Genomic DNA, 18,651 nt, shown 5'->3' on the forward strand with positions numbered 1-18,651 from the left:
CAGAGGTGCTCTGGGCAGGGTTGAGTGGGACCATGTAGTGCAGACTGTGGCAGTCAGGACAAGAAGGACCAGTCACAATGGGGGTTTGGTGCTGAGCATGAGTTTATTGGCTTCTGGGCTCACGCTTTCTGTTGTTGCTTGATGAAGCTCATCAGCCCAATGGTGGAAGAATCATGACAGGTCACTGGGTGGGTGCCTTCAAGTTCAGGTTCAGTTCTCTAAGCCAGCTGCTTGCCCAGCTCCACTCCCCACTGCTCAAAGCTGTTGATGTCCCAGATGACTCTCTGAATGAAGATCTTAAGCTCACACATGGCAATCAAGGCTCCAAGAATAAATGGTGTGAGCTTGGCGAACACAGTGGAATTGATTGGTCAATTTCCTTTAAAGACCTCGTGTGGCGGCAACTTGTCCAGTTCCCCTGGACTACTTCCTGTCATCTGAAGCACTTTCTGGGCCTCTTCTTTTGTCTTCCCCTTCATCAGGGCCTCATTGTGGGCTAAGAAGTTGGCCAGAAGAATCTTGTGATGCAAACCATTCTGTGTAGGGTGTGGGTCTGGACCAGGATAAGGAAGTCACAAGGTATCATCCTGGTGCCTTGGTGGATAAGCTGGTAGAAGGCATGCTGGCCATGGGTCCCTGGCTCCCACCACAAGATGGGGCCCATCTGGTGGTCCACACGGATGCTGGACTTGGTAATGTACTTCCTATTTGATTCCATGTCACCCTGCTGGAAGTAGGCAGCAAAGTGATGGAGGTACTGGTCCTAGGGCAGCAGAGCCTGAGTCTCACAGCTGAAGCAGCTGATGTACCGGATCCCCAGCAGAGCCAGCAGGACAGGGGCATTCTTCTCCAGGGGCACAGTGTGGAAGTGCTGGTCCATCCAGTGTGCCCCTGACAGCAGCTGCTCAAAGTTATCAAAGCCTGTGTGCAGGGCACTGGAGAGTCCAATGGCTGACCACAGTGAGTACCACCCTCCTACCCAATCCCAGAACTCAAACTTGTTTTGTGGGTCAATTCAAAATTCCTTCACTTTGGTCGTGTTGGTAGACAGGGCAACAAAGTGCTTCATGGCTGCAGAAGGGTCCTTTGCCAACATGAGGACCCACTCCTTCCCTGTCCCTGGATTGGTGATGGTCTCCTGGGTCGCAAACGTCTTGGAGGCAATGATGAACAGGGAAGACTCAGGGCTCAGTGAGGCCAGGGTTTTAGCAACATGGGTCCCATCAATGTTGGAGACAAACCAGACTCGGGGACCACCTGCAGAGTATGACTTGAGGGCTTCAGTCACCATGAGGGGTCCCAGGTCGGAGCCCCCTAATGCCTATGTTGATCACGTCTGTAATGGGCTTGCCTGTGTACCACTTCCAGTCACCACTTCGGACATGCTGGCAGAAAGACTTCATCTTGTCCAGCGCCCTGTTGACCCCGAGCATCACATCCCTGGTGTCCACCACGATGGGCGTGTTCGACCATTTCCGCAGGGCCACATGCAGCACAGCTCGGCTGGGTCCTCAGTGAAGGTGATCTTCTCCCCATTGAACATGTGCTCCCTGGCAGCCCCCACACCCCTGGACTTGGCCAGGCCCACCAGCATCCGCATGACTTCCTCCATCACCAGGTTCTTGGAGTAATCCTGCAGAATCTGCCCATGGATGGTGTTGAGGGTCAAGCTGAAGCGGTTGAAGTGCTCCTTGTCCAGTCGACAAGCCCGCGCAGGCTGAACTTGGAGCTGTGGGCTCTGCTGCAGCTTCTGGAGCTGCAGGGGGTGCAAGTGAGCGTGACCATGGCAGTAACGCTGCATGCAGGACTGAGACCCGCCGGGAGGTGGCACAGGGCCTCAGCTTCTTAATTCTCTACTTTATTCATAGGATGTTGTTGTCTGGTGCCATCGAGTAGATTATGACTCATAGCAACCCTGTGAACAATAGTTCTGATCCTGCACCATCCCCACCATCTCTGCCAGACTTGAGCCCACTGTCACACTCGCTCTGTCAATCCACCTTGTCTAGGGGCTTCCTCCCTTTATCTGACTCTCCACCTTTCCCAACATGCTGCCTTTTTCCAAGGACTGGCCCCTCGTCACAATATGCCCAAAGTATGTGAGACAAGGTTCACTGTTCTTGCCTCGAAGGAGCACCCTGGTTGCACATCCTTCAAGTTTGTTCTTTGGGCAGTCCATGGGATACACAATACTCTTTGTCAACATTGCAATTCAAAGGCATTGATTCTTCTTTGGTCATTCTTATCCCTGTTTTCCTCCGCTTTCTTTGCAATTATATGGAAGCCATTTAGCTAATGAAGGAAATGACCGATATCACTTTTAGGCTGAGGAAGTTATAAGTTAATGCTCCGACCTTGCCCCCTTCACAGCAATATCAGAGGTTACATGGCCCACGTGTCCAGCTGCAAAAGGGTGGATTTGGAAGCCTCTTGGTTACCAAATGAAGTTGTAAAACAGAATAACATGCAGTCAATCCTCCTCACCTCCCAACCTGTGTAAGAGACAGGACATGACTGAGATATGAATTTATATTGGCTAAACCACCAAGAACTCGGGGTTTGACTGCTAAGACATTGTTGGTTTTGCTGTTCAGTGCTGTGAGTAGATTAGAGCTCATAGTGACCTCATGAACAACAGATCTGAACCTTGCTCTATCCTGTGCCTTCCTCATAATCTCTGATACACTACATAGTCTACTTTCACAGACACTGAGTCAATCCATCTTGTTAAAAGTCTTCCTCTCTTTCTCTGACTCTCCGCCTTTCCCAGTAGAATGTCTTTTTGTTCCTTGAACTGTTCCAAGGACTCGTTCATGTAGACCTGATAATTTCTGCAGGCACACTCATTCCAGGCAAAAAAGAGGAAACAAAGGCATATGGGGTGTCAGGAATGTGCCCGGGAGGATACTTTGGACCTCACACCCAGACCACCTAATTTCCAAATCAGGACAAATCAGGACAGACCTAGGGGCCCAGATGGGTCTATTTTTCATGATGTGTAAATCTTACCTGGACACTGCCATCCTAAACTCCCAGGCCTCCTGGGCCTCCTTCCCCACCCGAGGTGAAGAGGAAGGTGGGGTCAGCTGAAGTAGCCATCCCTATATACCTTGGTGGTTTTGACTTTGTGTCCACTGCTGCAGCTCCATCCTGACAGGTCAGGAAGCACCTTACACTCCTCCCCGGGCAGGCAGGGCTCCATCTGACACCACCACTTCTGCAGGACAATGGAGGCTGTGGGAGCAGGAAGCAGTGAGGACAGCCTCACACTCTCTGGAGGACAGTGAGAAGGGGCGTGTGCACGTTTGCACACCCCTCTGCCTTTGAGCTCTGAATTTCCCTGGTTTTCCCCTAACCTCGACTATCCAGAGAGGCAGTGCTCATGTAGCAGCATGGGGGACACAATTATATCAACTTTAATTCCCCAGAGTCCCTACATCTCCCCATGATGGCATGAAGTGAAAGCAAAGTAGCGTTCTTTATGCACTCTTAAGTTAAGCATGTCATTAAGCATAATCTTCATCCCCCTTCCCCCATCCCATTCCTCCTTGGTGTGAATGAGTAAGAGGCCAGGAGCCTACAAATGAACCCATGCGTAGGGATGCCACGAGTGTACAGGGGTGGGGGGAGCACGTGCAGAAAGGTGAGGAAGGGGACAGGTGTGTGAGAGAAAGTATGTGTGAGCCATCTATGTGTGTCTCCATGAGAGAGGGAACGGTGGAGACACAAAGACAAATATGAGAGGAGGACATGAGCGTGGCTGCCCAGGAGAGGACCAGCAGGCAAAGGATGGCTGGAGGTGGAAGGCGTGTGAGAGGATCCATGGAGGAATGTGTCTGTCTGTGCTCAGCACCAGGTTACAGGTAGAAAGGCCTGTGAGTGTGGAAAGGCATGCATGTAACAATAGCCCCCTTATCTGTGAAATGAGGCCTGCCCTCCTTGCCCTGAAGGTCGCCCCATCATTTGAGACTCTGATCAGGAATGGTGTGGCATCAGTGTGTGAAATGGTATCCCTGACAGATGCAGAGGCCTACACAGACCTTATCTCTCTGATGAGGCCGCCCCACCTAGGCCTGGCCTCTCACTCACCATCCACACAGGAGGGCTTCGCCCGTGTGGTGCCGGCCACCTGGCCCGAGAGGCAGGAGCACTTGACTGTCTGGGAGCGCTCCTCAATGCGGTTCCGGTTGCAGCAGCGGTGTGCAGCAATCACCTCACATGCGCCCTGCTTCACGAGGCCTGAGGGGCCAGCACAAGATGGGGTATCCACACAGGCCTCTAGGCCTGTTCCCCTGCCACCCACAGGGCCAGGCCTGCTGTGCTTGCCTGCCTCTTTCCAGCTTCAGGGAGGGATAATGAAGAGATTTCCAATTGCGGGGGTGAGACAGCAGATGGAAGCTTCCTGGGCTCCCAGTGAGCACATGCTCCTCACCCCTTTGATGACCTAACCTGGCTCCCCAGGGTACAGGAGAGATGCATCCATACCAACTTCCCCCATCCAGGCCTACTAAGGGAGAGGGAGAGGGGAGAAGGGAGAGGGCAGGGGCCCAGGGGGCTTACAGTGTGTGGAGAGGATCATCCGCTTACACAGGCTTTAGCCATCCCAGAAGGAAAACCACAGAATTAGGACAGGAGGCTAGACAGACACCCCCGCCCTAGGGCCTCTCTCCCTGCAGAAAACCCGGCAGCTCGGAAGGAAGGTGAGGCACAAGCCTGCCCAAGCCTCCTCTGGGCCCAGGGAGCAGAGGAGAAGCACAGAGTTCCACAGAGGAACCTGAGTATCTACAGATTTTAGTCTACCTCAGGGTTGTGCCTGCTATGGAAAGGGGAGGAATGGTGTTTAACTCTCCAGGTATCCTGGGAATGTCTTCCCAGTCCCCACCACCTCTTCCAAACCTGTAGGGGTTGGAGATTGCAAGGAGGCCAAGGCCAGGGGAGTCCACAGCCAGACCAAACAGAGTGCCAGCAGCCAGCCGCCTGTGTTCCGGTTTTGTGTGTCCCTCTCGCTCATCCTGAGGGCAAAAGCACACTGTCTTATTCCCAGCAGGAGATCCCCCCAGTGCCTAACCCAACATCTCTGCTCCCTGTGACCTAGAAGTCACAAAGGCAGGCAGGCAGGATGTCCTCAGGCAGCTTCTAATCTGGCACAAATTCACTGTCTTGTTAGGTGCTGCCGAACCAAGTACAATTCATAGCAACCCTATGAACAACAGGTCTGAACCCTGTCCTGCCTGGGCCATCCTCACAATCGCTGATATATTTGAGGCCATTGTTTTAGTCACTGTATCAGCCCAACTTGTTGAGAGTCTTACTCTCTTTCACTGACCCTCCACCTTTCCAAACATGATGTCCCTTTCCAAGAAATAATCTTTCCTAACAACAGGCCCTGGTAGGCCTAGTGGTAAGAGTCTGCACCGCAATTCCAAAGGCACCAGCTCTGCGGGAGAAGAATGGGCAATCTCCTCACGTGATATTAACTGTCTGAAAAACCCACTGGAGGGTCAGCTATGAGTTGGTTCCACCCAATGGCACCTAACAACATGCCCAAAATATGTGAGACAAAGCTTCACCCTCTGTGCCTCCAAGGAACACTCTGGTTGCACTGTCTCCAAGACATATCTGTGTCTACTTTGTCTTAATTACTACTTGCAAGTCATTAAGAGCTCTGGTGACCTGGTGATAAGGATCTGCCTTGTCAACTCAAAGGCACACACTTGGAATCCACTAGTGACTCCACAGAAGAAAGATAAGCAATCTTCTCCCATGTGATTCACTGCCTCTGAAAACCCACTGGAGAGTCAACTATGAGTCAGTTCTCAACTCAAAAACATCCAACAACAAAGTAATTAAGAACTACAGGAGGAAAGACAAATGGAAAGGCAAAGGTAATCTTGAAGGTAAAATCAGGGAAGGCTTTGTGGAGAAGGTAGTATTCAAGATGGGTCTTAAAGGATGAGGTTATTGTCCTACAAGGACTATGAGAGGAACAGCACAATAACAACATCCATTTGTTGATCGCGTGACTCAAGTACTTCATCTACATGACCGTAAATCCTTTAGGAGTATCCTACAAAATAGTAGTATTATTACCTATTTTGTAGGTGAGCAAACTAAGGTTGAAAAACCCTGGGCACAATCTAAATGGCCATCAGTGAGGGACTGAGCATGTATAGAAAGGCAGGCCCATTTTGTTGTTGTTGTTGTTGTTATGTGCCGTCGAGTCGCCTGCGACTCATAGCGACCCTATGTACAACAGCCCTAAACTCTGCTCTGTCCTGTGCCAATCGCACTGTCTCTGACACTCCCATCCCGATTATCCCAGTCACTGAATCAATCCACCTCATAGAGGGCCTTCCTCTCCTGCGCCATCCCTCCACCCTCCCAAGCATGATGTCCCTCTCCAAGGACCGGTCTCTCCTCACTACATGTCCGAAGTAAGTTAGATGGAGCCTCAGAATCCTTGCCTCCAAGGAGCCACCCGGTTTAACTCTCTCCAGGACAAATCTATTTGTTTTCCTAGCAGTCCATGGTATTCTCAGTACTCTTCTCCAGCACCACAGCTCAAAGGCATAAGTTCTCCTTCTATCCTCCTTGGTCATTGTCCAACTCTCTGATGCATAACAGGTGATTGCGAAGACTATGGCTTGTATCAGACGCACCTTAGTCTCCAGAGAGACACCACTGCTCTTCAGCACTTTGGAGAGGTCCCTAACAGCAGACTTTCGATAGATGCGATGGTTTCCAGAGATAATCCACTATTAAAAGAAAAAAATGTATAGGATGCTGTATAAAAAAAATTCAAACATCTGTGTAAGAGAGAGGGATTATATACGTTGCTTGGATAAGAAATGATGTACAAAAATCCAGTTATTTTGGCTTCTACCAACAAGGGGAATCAGTTGACTAGGAGACAGAGGAGATAAAATCATTTTTGTCCATATTCCTCCTCCATTTTTTAAACATTCTGAGCCGTGGGAATGCATTAGATATTCAACTTAAACAAAATTTCCATATGATAAAGAAGGAAAATGAGGCCAACCGCAACTAAATGGCTTGCCCGGTGCCACCTCACTTGTGGGTGGCAGAGCCTAGGAACCTAGTCCCACTGCACCTCCTTACTTCCTCCACCTTCTTCCTCTTTCCTCCTCCCCAGCTCCCTACTCCATCCTTGATGGCTTAGACTCCCCACATCTATTGCAGAGGGTGGGCTAGCATGGAGGGAGTTCTAGGGAGCAGAGACATAAAACGACTGGCAGCTGCCCAGACAGAGGAAAGGGCGGTGGCAGCCCAGGGCAGCAGAACCTCAAGCTCAGGATTTAGAACTGGATCCCTGCTCTACCACCCTCACTGTCCCTGGGGTCCCTCAGGACTCCTTCACTCCTGGGCACCAGGAGTCAACTCCAAATATCAGGCCCAATTTCCTCCCTTGGAAACTTTATCTCCCTTCTTCCCATCTTCAACAGCCTCCTCACTCACCTTTTTTGGGAATCTTTTGGCTTGTTGGTTCATCCACTGACCTCAGCCTCACAGCCTCGCTTTACCTGGACAAGTAAACACAATTACTTGGGGACTGCAAGGGCAGAAGGCAGCTATGGCACAAGAGTGAGGGAGGAAAACAGAATGGACAAGTGGGTATACTGGACACTGGAAGTGAAGAGAGCCCAGCTCCGAAGCTGTTTCCTCTGGTGCTCACACAGGATCCTCTTATCCTGGGACTCTACAGGGCCATGAAGACTCAGGGAAAATGTAGGACGGTGACTCTGTGAAGAATGCTTTGGGGATTTTTTTTTTTTTTGGTTTCAGGAGAAAGTGGAGGATCAAGGAAAGTTCTGGAGCAGAATCTGATCACCTCCTGCCTGAAGAGGGGCCTAGGGAGGATCCCTTAGGTGTCTCTGGATCTTGTTGACCTCTGCCTCCTACCCCCACACCTGCTGTCTAGATTTGCAGGGAGCTGGCCCTGCTCTACCGCCTTTCCCTTCATTATCTCCACAGAGAGTTAGAAATAGGGCAGGGACACTAGGTTTCAGAGCCCAGGCGGCCACTGATCCCATCAGCATCTCCAGCTGTCGTAAAGACCTTTAACAGAGGTGGAACCGAAGCAGGTGGGATGATGGAGTCCCAGGATAGAGAGAGGTAACCTGCATCCCAGCTCCCAGACTGGAGCCTAGAAGAGATTATGGAGGCAGGAAAGAGTGTGGCCGCACCCCTAGGATGGGGTTGCTAGAGATTGAGATCCCCATTCTTGTAGGTACTCTTCCTTCTGAGTGGGTGTCTCCCCTGGCCCCACCATGGACTCCTATTCTGATCATTACAAACACAGCTCTATCTTCTCTCTGGCACCTTCCATCTCATTTTTAAGCATCCAATCTAATTCTCTCATTCCTTTCTTGAACTCCTGGTGAGGGAAAAGAGCATTTGAGCCTATTTTCTCACGTTCTATTCCTTTCCCCTGAGCGAGAGCTGGAAGGACCGGCTTCTGAGATCTGTTGACAAGTTTGCGTGCTGAAGCACAGTGGCTGCTCCTCCTGCCTCAGTCTCCCGACCTTTGCCCTCGGGCTCCAGTTCAGGGGGCATAATGAGCATTAAGAAGGAAAGAGAACCAAAGAGACTTCAACTCTCTACCTCCTCCTGTTCCATCCTCGCCCCTGTGCCCATTCAATCCTCCAAATCCCAATCCTTCCTCCTCCGCAGCCTACCTGCCCAGCAGCGGTGCCCACCAGTCCCCCCGCTGGTCTGAGGTCTCCCTTGGCCCCAGCCCTGCGACAAGACTTCGGAAGGCAGCCTCCCAGGCGCGCGCCCTAGCCACCCCCTCTCCTCGGGCAGAACCGGCGGCTGGAGTGCTGTCTAATAATACCTTGTGCCCTCACCAAGTTGCTGCTTGCCTGGGACGGTGGGGCTCTGCGCGAACCGGCATCCTAGGCATGACGGACTCCATTCTGGGCATGGAGGAGCTCCGAGCCTGACCTGCTTGGCTTTGCAAAATTCCGCCGGCTTTTCTCCGAGACCCCGCCGCCAGGCTGGGGAGCGCGCAGCCGCCGCCGCTACAGCCTCCTGGCTGAGGACGTTCCTTCCCCAGCCTGGTGCTGGCACCGCTGCCTCCTCCGGGACCGCGGGGAGCGAGCGCTTCGCAGAGCGCAGAGCGCTCGGACGGCCACCTGCACAGCCGGTGCAGCGGCCCCTGGCGACTGAGCGCACCAAGAGGAACGGGAGACGGGAGATCGCGGGGCCCTCCGGAGGTCCTGTTTGAAAGGCGAGCTCACCTTGTGCAGTAGCACTTCCAGACCGCTCCCTCAAAGGCCAGTGGCTCAGGGAAAAGGGATAGAGGATGAGAGGACATAAACTCAGCTTTTGAGCCTTGGTGATTCTAGAACTGCGCTGTCCAATTAGGTAGCCACATGTGAAGCTTGAATTGAAAGTCATTAAAATTAAATACAATTAATTATTCAGTTCCTGGGTTGTACTAACCACATTTAAAGTGCCAAGCGGCTACCTTGTAGCTAATGGTTACTGTCTTGAACAGGATAAATATAATTTTCATCAAGCCATTCTACTGCACATTCCAGACTGATGTTCCTTTAGTCTTTGCTGTTAACATTCTGAAATTCTGATCTCAAGAAACACAACCTTTGGGTAAGTAGTGTAACTTCTTAGAGACTATACCACTATTTCGTGATAGATGGAGAAAAGATTGAAATGATCAATGATTTCATCTTACTTGGACCCACAATCAACATTCTTGGTACTAGCAGGCTAGAGACTGGGGCACTTGTTGGGAAAGTCTGCAGGCAGGGACCTCTTCAAATTACTGAGGAGTAATGATGTCAGTTTAAAGACTAAGGTGCATCTGATGCAGGCCATGGTCTTCTCAATAACCTGCTATGCATCAGAAAGCTGGACAATGACTAAGGATGACAGAAGAAGGATTGGTGGCTTTGAACTGTGGTGTTGGAGAAAGAGTTTCAAACAGTTGGAGAAACTGTTTCAAACAGTTATTGTTGTTGTTGTTGTGTGCCATCGAGTCACTTGTGACTCATAGTGACCCTATGTACAACAGCCCTAAACTCTGCTCTATCCTGTGCCAACCTGATTGTCTCTGACACACCCACACCCACCACCCAGTGACTGAATCACTCCATCTCGTTAAGGGTTTCTTGTGCTGTCCCTCCATCCTCCCAAGCACAATGTCTCTCTCCAAGGACTGGTCTCTTCTTGCAACATGTCCAAAATATGTCAGATGAAGCTTCAGAATCCTTGCCTTCAAGGACAGCCTGGTTTAACCCTCTCCAGGATGAACGTGTTCATTTCTTAGCAGTCCATGGTATATTCAATACTCTTCTCCAGCACCTCAGCTTAAAAGCATCAATTCTCCTTCTATCCTCCCTAGTCATTGTCCAGCTTTCTAACACATAGCAAGTAACTGCAGACTATGGCCTGGATCAGGCACACCTTAGTCTCCAGACTGATATTGTTGCTCATAAGTACTCTGGAGCGGTCCCTAACAGCAAGAACAAAAAGCTATGTCTTTGATAAAATACAGAGAGCATGTTCCTTGGCGGCAAAAATGATAGCACTTTGTCTCAAATACTTTGTGTATGTTATTAGAAGAGGCTATTCTTTGGAAAGGGACAATATGCTTGGAAAGGTAGAGGGTCAGTGAAAGAGAGGAAGAAGCTGAGTGAAATGGACTGACACAAGTGCCTGCAGTAATGGTTCACGTATGTCAGAGATGATGAGGATGACAGGATAAGACAGAGCTCAGTTCTGTTGTTCATTGGGTCACTATAATCAGTTGTACTCAACTGGACAGCACCTAACAACAACAAGCATCACTAGAGCTCTAGAGGGATTAACGAATGATCTCTACCCATGAATGCTTGCCTTGGGACTAGGGGAGCCATCACAGGTATGAGGGTAGGGCAGGGGAGGCAGGACAGCTGAAAGAGGCTTGTGAGGTGGCCCCATGGTTTGGAGAAAGTAATGTGAATTCCAACTTAGAAACCAAACTCTGAGGTCCAATATCTTCACCAGAAAAATAGCAGTAATTTTACTTTTTTTTTTTAAGTAGTATATTTGATGGATGGTGAAGAGATTGAGATTGTTCACAGCTTTAGTTTGCTTGGCTCCACAGTCAGCACTCTAACCCAATGAACAACAGAACTGAGCTCTGTCTTAAGTCATCTCTGCTCCACCGCCTTCCCTGCTCCCGGGCGAACAGCCCCCTCCACCCCGTCATAATGGGGAAGTTCTAGCTGATGTCTAACCTAGAAATGCTGGAAAATAGTTCCCTTCTTTCCCATCAACAATAACTTCTTCCCCAAAGAAACTGAGGCGGAGCTTAACGCGAATGGGGCAGTGAGGAGGCCCCCAGCCAGCGGGGTGGGTCCCAGGGCGGCGGGAGGAGGAGGAAGTTTTGCAGAGACCTGTCCAGCCCGCGCGCAGCCAATGGTCAGGAGGGGCCGGCAGGCTTGAGCCCCGCCCTCCCCGAGCCCTAGGGGGCGGGCCCGCGGGGGCGTGGCCACGGCCGAGGGCGGGGCAGGGCGGCAGCATGCTAAACCGGGTTCGCTCGGCCGTGGCGCACCTGGTGAGCTCCGGGGGCGTCCCATCTCCGCGCCCCAAGTCCCCCGACCTACCCAACTCTACCTCGGCGCCGCCCGCTGCCTTCCCAGAAGCTCCCAGGAGTCCTCCGGTCAAGGCTGGGGTGTCCGCCACGACCACGGATGCTCGGGCGAGCTTCTCCAGACCGACCTTCCTGCAGCTGAGCCCTGGGGGGCTGCGACGCGCCGACGACCAAGCGGGCCGCGTGGTGCAGAGCCCCCCTGACACGGGCCGCCGCCTGCCCTGGAGCACGGGCTATGCCGAGTGAGCGCCCCTGGGGCCACCTGCACCTGGAGGAGACCCCCACTCTCTCCCCAGCTCGACATCCCTTGCGCTGCGATGCGTTCCCCCGACCCACGCCGCCTTTGGTGCCAGGAGCCCGCTTTCCCACGACCTTTGCTCTCCGCTGGGCTCCGAGCCCTCTTCCCCCTTCGCCTGTCCTGTCAAGTCGGATAGTTGCGGGGATCACCTTCCAGCCCATTGAGTACCCTCACCCGTGCCGTCAGGCTCCGCTTCCTCCCTGAGCGCAGAGGACAGAGGGCCTGGGGAAGGATGAGTTGGCCACTTTTCCATTGCGGCCCGGCAGTTTAGTGGTTAAGGAATGAGGGGTTTCTAGAAATAACGGGGGTCGCTTTTAACCGGGGAAGTGGCAGCTGGGAAGGTACTCCTCGGCTTCCCGGCCTCAGCGCCCCAGTTCCCTGTCCCTCTTACCGTTCCCCTCCCCCTCCACACCCAGAAATAGCCTGCAACACCCGGCAGCCGCCGCCTTCTCTGGGGGCGGGGGAGGGGGGCGCTCCGGACCATGGGCGAGGCCCTTTGGAGCCCCCCTCCGCCTACTAACTCCTCAGGTCCGGCAAGCAAGCGCCCACCGCACACCAACCGCAGCTGTAGCATGCTTTTGGGCAGTGTGTATTTTTAATCTATCTGCCGGGAAAACGGAGCTGGGAGGGAGCTGGGGGCGCTGAAGGAGGTGGCTGGCTGGTCCCCAGCCCCACCACACCGCCTCATTTAGCTTCCTATGTGGGAAGGTTGTGTAGCTTTCACACGGTTCAGGTGGGCTTCCACCCCCACACTGTTTCAGTTCCTCAGATCTGGGCGGGAGCGCTTTCCTGCCAAAGCTGCAGACGCTGGGCCTGGAAGGTTTAAGGACAGGAGTGGGTATGCCCCTATGGGTGCAGCAAGACGCTGAGCGCCCCTGTGAGCCCTGGAGGGCAAGGTATTAGAAGAGTTGACAGGGCTTGGGGTGTAGGATCTTAGCAAGCAGAGAAGTAGCACCTCGACTCGACCGCAAATCCATTTCCTCCAGTAGCAGTACCACCCGAGCAAACCCTTTGACAGAGATGGGGGAATTGAGGCAAGCCTTTCTATAAAGTGGGGCCTTCCAAGCAGACAGTACTCCTTGGGCCTTGTATTCCCTCCCTCCTCCTTCCTCTGGCCTGGATCCCAGGTGGCTGTGACCTTTCTTAGCTTGGCCAGCCAGCTAGAAAGGATGTGTGTGTCTAAGGTGGGAGTTATTCCAGGACCTGGTCTGGTGTCCAGCCTAACTGTAGTCACTCTGGCCTGGCAGGGTCATCAACGCTGGGAAGAGCCGGCACAATGAGGACCAGGCTTGCTGTGAGGTGGTGTATGTGGAAGGTCGGAGGAGTGTCTCAGGGGCCCCCAAGGAGTCCAGCACCAGCCAGGTAAGCCCTTACAGAAACCCTGCAGGGATTCCAGACTCTCCTTTTTAAATCCGAGGCATGTGGGAGACCATCTTCCTTACTCACTTTTGGCTTCATAACCTGATATGGGTCGGTTTGGTTCTACCATGGCAGTGTGAATGTTTAGTTTTCCATCTAAAAGTAGGTTTTTACATATTTATGTGGGCTGAGGGAGCTCTGGGAGGAAGCCGTATTATTAACCTAAAGGCAGAGCCTCTCTGGTTTGAATTCACCAGCTGCTATGTGGGAGAAAGATTAGCGTTCTCCTCCTGTGAGATTTAGGGCCTCGGAAAACCCACTGGAAAACCCACTGAAAACCCAACTATAGTCAGTTCTTGAGCATTATCCTCTCTTTTTTTTTTTTAATTTTTATTTTACTATTTTTGTGTGTGTGTGTGTAGTGTCAAATCAGATCCGACTAGTACAGGAGGAGATTGCCCCTCCTTCTCCAGCAGAACATCTGATGGATTTGAACCACGTACCTCTGGGATTGCAGTGTAGCTTCTTGCCATTAGGCCACCAGAGCTACCCAACTATGAGTCAGTTCTTAACAGCAATGAGAGCTGAATGTAATTGAATTAATTACAACTCAGATTTTTGCATCTTTTTATCTTTTGCTTTCTTTTTTCCTTGGTTAAATGAGTGAATAAATCGAATTTGCCTTCCAACCAAACTCTGGCCTCCTCTCTGATGATCTTCACCTTGCATAACACTCACACACATGCAAGAACACGCATACACACATAGTTATCACTCACTTTTCTTCCCTCAGGGACTCTGTTTCTACTACTGGGGCCTATTTGATGGGCATGCAGGGGGTGGCGCTGCTGAGATGGCCTCCCGGCTCCTGCATCGCCACATCCGAGAGAAGCTAAAAGACCTGGTGGAGATACTGCAGGACCCCTCTCCACCTCCACTCTGCCTCTCTTCCTCTCCGGGGGCCTCTGATCCCTCTCACATGGTTGGTCCTCAGTCCTACTGGTCTTCCCAAAAGGAAGTGACCCATGAGAGTCTGGTAGTGGGGGCCATTGAGAATGCCTTCCGGCTCATGGTAAGTAGGCGTCTGGGGCAAGGACTTGCTCGGCAGAGACATTTGGGCCAACTCTGTGTGGGAGTCATGTGCACTCAGGGAGTGAGCCAGAAACCCCACAGAACCTTGGAGAGCCTGAGCAGTGTGGTTCAGGGCGGCGGGAGAAGGCAGTGGTACACCCATGTCCTCCTTCCTCTCTCCACCAGAGTGGTTTGGTTGGGCCAGTGTCTGCAGATTGAGAGGGTGACTACATGCTTGGAATCTCTTCTCCATTCACCCCTGTGACCCTTCCTCACATGGCAGGATGAACAGATGGCCCAGGAGCGGCATGGCCATCAAGTGGAGGGGGGCTGCTGTGCACTGGTTGTGATCTACCTGCTAGGGAAGGTGTATGTGGCCAACGCAGGTGACAGCAGGTATGGTGTTAGGGTGCTCCTGAAAGCAGCTACAGGGGCCACAGTCTCTGGGATGGCAGAATAGAAGAGAGTGAGGTGGCAGGTGAAAAGCAATCAAAGGTTAGAATTAAGAGGGATCATAAACCTAAGGAAGAGACTGAAAAAGCCATGAAGCGAGGAAAGATGGGAGGTCAGGGTGAGGGATCCTAAATCTCATTACGGTCAGGGCCTGGTCTTCCTGGAATTCTCCATGAGGGGACTGGGGAGAGCCAAGGTCAAGCCTTTTCCTGTGCCCTTGGGTGGCAGGTGGAACCTTACATGGGCCTTTTCTTTGTGTGGACAGGGCTATCATTGTCCGGAATGGTGAAATCATTCCAATGTCCCGGGAGTTTACTCCAGAGACTGAACGTCGACGTCTTCAGCTGCTTGTAAGTAGGAATTAAACTCCCTGCTCCCATTCATTATTGGGCCTTGTGCCTCTCTATACCCTGTACCTCCAAGAACTCTCTCACACACACTACTTAGAAAGCTTTCACTGTTTAATGTGAAGGCTGCTTCACACTGTGGAGTGCAGGGTTAAGCTGGGCGAATGATGCAGCAGGAAGGAGTTTGGGCTGGTCCAGGGCTCCCTCAGGGGTTCAGCTAAGGAAGGAAGTAGAGTCAGAGGTGGGGAGAGGAAATAGCAAAAAGGGCCTCCTCATAGGCAATATGGGCTGTTGCTGAAAAACACGGGCTCTGGAGTTGGACTTCCTGGGGCCAAAACCTGGTTCAAATACTTTGTTTTTTACTTGTGTGAACTTTCAACAACTCCCTTAACCTGTGTGTGCATAGTTCCTGCATTAAGGGTAGTTGTGAGGATTAAAAGAATCAATATATGTCAGTAATAGACCCATGTCCTAGGACAAGGTAAACGCGAAGGGTTTGTTATTATTAACCTCATCTGTACAGCAGAGTGTGCTGTAAGCCTCATGCTGCAGGCCTTTTACACTGTCTGCTCCCAAACCCAGGGCTTCCTGAAACCAGAGCTGCTGGGCAGTGAATTTACCCACCTTGAGTTCCCCCGCAGAATTCAGCCCAAGGAGCTGGGGCAGAGGATGCTGTACCGGGACCAGAACATGACTGGCTGGTAACAATTCCTTCAGAGCTGGGGCCTTTTCCATTAACAAGGTGGCAGCTGAAGACTGGGCTTAGCTGGGTGTTGTGGGGGATGTGGCCCCTCTTCAGGGTGTGTGTGAGGGGGAGTGGCTCCTGGGGAAGAAGGACTGATAGCTGGGTGATGCGTCCTCTACTCCCCCCTCCCAGGGCCTACAAAAAGATCGAGCTGGAGGATCTCAGGTTTCCTCTGGTCTGTGGGGAGGGAAAAAAGGTAAACTCCCAGGGCAGAGGTGGGAGAGGGCAGGAGGACCCACCATGACTTGTCTAAAGAGGTGCAGGTTCTACCTGAGGGCAAGGTGGGGAGGAGTCCAGAGCTTCCGTGTCCAGGAGAGGGTTACAGCAGCAACCCCTTCTCATTCCCTTCAGGCTCGAGTGATGGCCACCATTGGGGTGACCCGGGGCTTAGGAGACCACAACCTCAAGGTCTGCAGTTCTACCCTACCCATCAAGCCTTTCCTTTCCTGCTTCCCTGAGGTGAGCTGTATGGGGACACTGTGACCACACTCTCCTCCCTCTGGAAGTCTAGGGCAGGCTTTCATCCACACTCTTTATCCCAGACTCCTTGTCCTTCAAACCCCACGCCTTAGTTCTCTTTCCCACCCCCCTTTCCCCTCCAGGTGCAAGTGTATGACCTGACGCAATATGAGCACTGCCCAGATGATGTGCTGGTCCTGGGGACAGATGGACTTTGGGATGTCACCAGTGACCATGATGTAGCTGCCACTGTGGACAGGGTGCTATCTGCCTATGAGCCCAACGATTCTAGCAGGTAGGGGCTTTGTGGCTGAGTGGCATGGGGCAGGAAGGTGGGCAGAGGGAAGCAATACTTGGGTGTTCACATGTGGGCCTGGGTGGCTGTCTTCCCATGCACATGTCAGTATATGAATAGATACATGTACTCCTGGCAGGTACACAGCTCTGGCCCAAGCTCTGGTGCTGGGGGCCCGCGGTACCCCCCGGGACCGTGGCTGGCGTCTCCCCAACAACAAGCTGGGTTCTGGGGATGACATCTCGGTCTTCGTCATTCCCCTGGGAGGACCAGGCAGTTACTCCTGAGGGGCTCAGCCCCATTCTTCCCTCCAGCCTCTCCTTGCTAACCCCCTTTCCAACCACATTCGGAAGTTGTCTCCTTGACCTTAGTGATGACTTAATTGAGGAAGGGGTGTCAGCTTGACCCAGAGTTGGAAAATAAACCAGATGGCTAAAGTTGTCTGTCTTTGTTTACTTTAACTAGAAATGTATAGAAAAGCTTTGTGGGGTGATAGACAAACCACCCGAACAGGCCTGAAAATGCACTATCCCCAGGTTCTTTCCTCAGGGTAAGGCTCCACGTGCCTGCAACTGATGTTATCTCCTCAAGATCATGTTATTTCTCTTTTTTCATCTGTTCAAGGTAGAAAATTTGGACGTGGTCATTCTTGGCTTCTATTATTTTCCTCATCAGGATAATTAATGGGGGTAATGGGAGTAGGTGTGTCAGAGACAATGAAATTGGTTCAGGTTAACAGAGCAGGGTTCAGAGGTCTTGTACACAGGGTGACTATGAGTCACTGGCAACTCAACAGCACACAACGACGACAACAACAACAACAAATGAGGGAATTGTGTTTGCCTATTGGGTAAGGAGTTACACTGCCTGCTCTGAGAAAAATGAGCAATCTCCTCTTTTATGATTTACAGCCTCTGAAGATACAATGATACTATGAGTTTGGTTTTGAATTAGTGACAATGATATCAATCATATGCTTTTAAATATATTTCATATTTATCCATATACCTCCAACCTCACCTCAGTCATCGCCTAACTCTTTATTATCCCTACCTCCTAACTTATGTCTTTCTCCTGCCTCTCCCCCTGCCTCCCCCATAAGTACACCGAGAACATAGCAGCCATGGTGATTTTTCCACAGTGTGAATCTGAGTTGGTTATTTTCCTGAGAGAACACTTTATTACAATTAGAACAAAATCCATACTCAACTCCTAAACATAGTACACAAGGCCTTTCACAATCTGACCACAGTTACTTATCCATCCTTATCTTTCACCAAAACAAACAAACCTCCTCCCTCCTTATTGGCTATAAATCCATTCTAACAGCAGCCTCATGTATTACAGAGTAGAAATGCTCTGTATGCTCTTCTTGGCTGTCATCTCCAGGCCTATGTTTTGCAATGCCAACAGTTTTTGCCACCCAAGGCCTGCCCTCAAATTCCACCCTTCTGGGGTTCACTATAAAGGGCCTCTGATGGCATAGTCTTGTACAGCTAACCCAAAGGCCAACTGTCTCCAGTGGTTTCAACCCATCAGTAGCTCTGCAGAAGAAAGATGGGAAGGCTTCTGTTAAGTTTTCCAACCTAAGAAATCTGATGGAGGGTCACTGTGAGTCAGAACCAAAAGGATGGGTTTTGAGTTTGAGGAGTTCATGAGTCCAAAAGTAAAAAGTAGTAGTTTTTGTTACTGTTGTTTCCCATAACTCTGGGCTTATTGTAGCTCCTACATAACACCTTATCTTGGACATTTCTCTGGCCTTTCTCCGCTGAGCATTACATGCCTGTGCATGACCCTACGACCTCACTGCCTTATTACTGTCTCCACCACATGTTAGTAGGGAGCATCAATTAACAGCAGGGACTCTAGGGCTCACTGGAAGCTCTAGGGACATGGTCTGCAATGAGTTGTGCTGCTAACCCAAAAGAGGGGCATCTATGGTAGTTTGACTCTACAAGCAGCTCTGTGAGGGGAAAAGGTAATCTCTCCTTGTGAGAGACCAGGCCT

At 51.4% G+C, this 18,651-nt stretch overlaps 2 protein-coding genes and 1 pseudogene across 2 annotated transcripts; 1 reads left to right on the plus strand and 2 right to left on the minus strand.

Annotated features, from left to right (window-relative positions):
• Positions 1-218: 218 nt before the first annotated feature.
• LOC102877442 lies at positions 219-1,291 on the minus strand (annotated as a pseudogene).
• A 141-nt stretch (positions 1,292-1,432) lies between these two features.
• Positions 1,433-5,011, minus strand: FAM19A3 (family with sequence similarity 19 (chemokine (C-C motif)-like), member A3). The gene is made up of 4 exons (XM_006895728.1): positions 4,897-5,011; positions 4,090-4,239; positions 3,110-3,234; positions 1,433-1,756 (listed from the first exon to the last, which is right to left on the minus strand). The coding sequence occupies exons 1-4, from the start codon at positions 5,009-5,011 to the stop codon at positions 1,433-1,435; spliced, it is 714 nt and encodes a 237-aa protein (XP_006895790.1).
• Positions 5,012-11,524: 6,513 nt separating this feature from the next.
• Positions 11,525-17,085, plus strand: PPM1J (protein phosphatase, Mg2+/Mn2+ dependent, 1J). The gene is made up of 10 exons (XM_006895708.1): positions 11,525-11,859; positions 13,163-13,277; positions 14,068-14,346; positions 14,629-14,741; positions 15,064-15,148; positions 15,728-15,846; positions 16,023-16,086; positions 16,242-16,349; positions 16,493-16,644; positions 16,784-17,085. Exons 1-10 carry the CDS (start codon positions 11,546-11,548, stop codon positions 16,929-16,931), a joined length of 1,497 nt encoding a protein of 498 aa, XP_006895770.1. The 5' UTR covers positions 11,525-11,545; the 3' UTR covers positions 16,932-17,085.
• The last annotated feature ends 1,566 nt before the right edge of the window (positions 17,086-18,651 follow it).

This window comes from Elephantulus edwardii, unplaced genomic scaffold (assembly GCF_000299155.1).
Source record: "Elephantulus edwardii isolate Elephantulus edwardi_28Jun2011 unplaced genomic scaffold, EleEdw1.0 scaffold00174, whole genome shotgun sequence".
NCBI lineage: Eukaryota > Metazoa > Chordata > Mammalia > Macroscelidea > Macroscelididae > Elephantulus > Elephantulus edwardii.

Bases quoted from the DNA above. Each gene is read 5' to 3' on its own strand.
- FAM19A3 (XM_006895728.1), bottom strand. From the start codon at position 5,011: ATGAGCGAGAGGGACACACAAAACCGGAACACAGGCGGCTGGCTGCTG. The intron at 4,240-4,896 runs GTTTGGAAGAGG...CTGGCCCCTCAG, and splicing joins GCAATCTCCAACCCCTACAG to GCCTCGTGAAGCAGGGCGCA. The intron at 3,235-4,089 runs GTGAGTGAGAGG...CTGCTCCCACAG, and splicing joins GAAGCCCTCCTGTGTGGATG to CCTCCATTGTCCTGCAGAAG.
- PPM1J (XM_006895708.1), top strand. From the start codon at position 11,546: ATGCTAAACCGGGTTCGCTCGGCCGTGGCGCACCTGGTGAGCTCCGGG. The intron at 14,742-15,063 runs GTATGGTGTTAG...TTGTGTGGACAG, and splicing joins GCCAACGCAGGTGACAGCAG to GGCTATCATTGTCCGGAATG. The intron at 15,149-15,727 runs GTAAGTAGGAAT...TCCCAAACCCAG, and splicing joins GTCGACGTCTTCAGCTGCTT to GGCTTCCTGAAACCAGAGCT.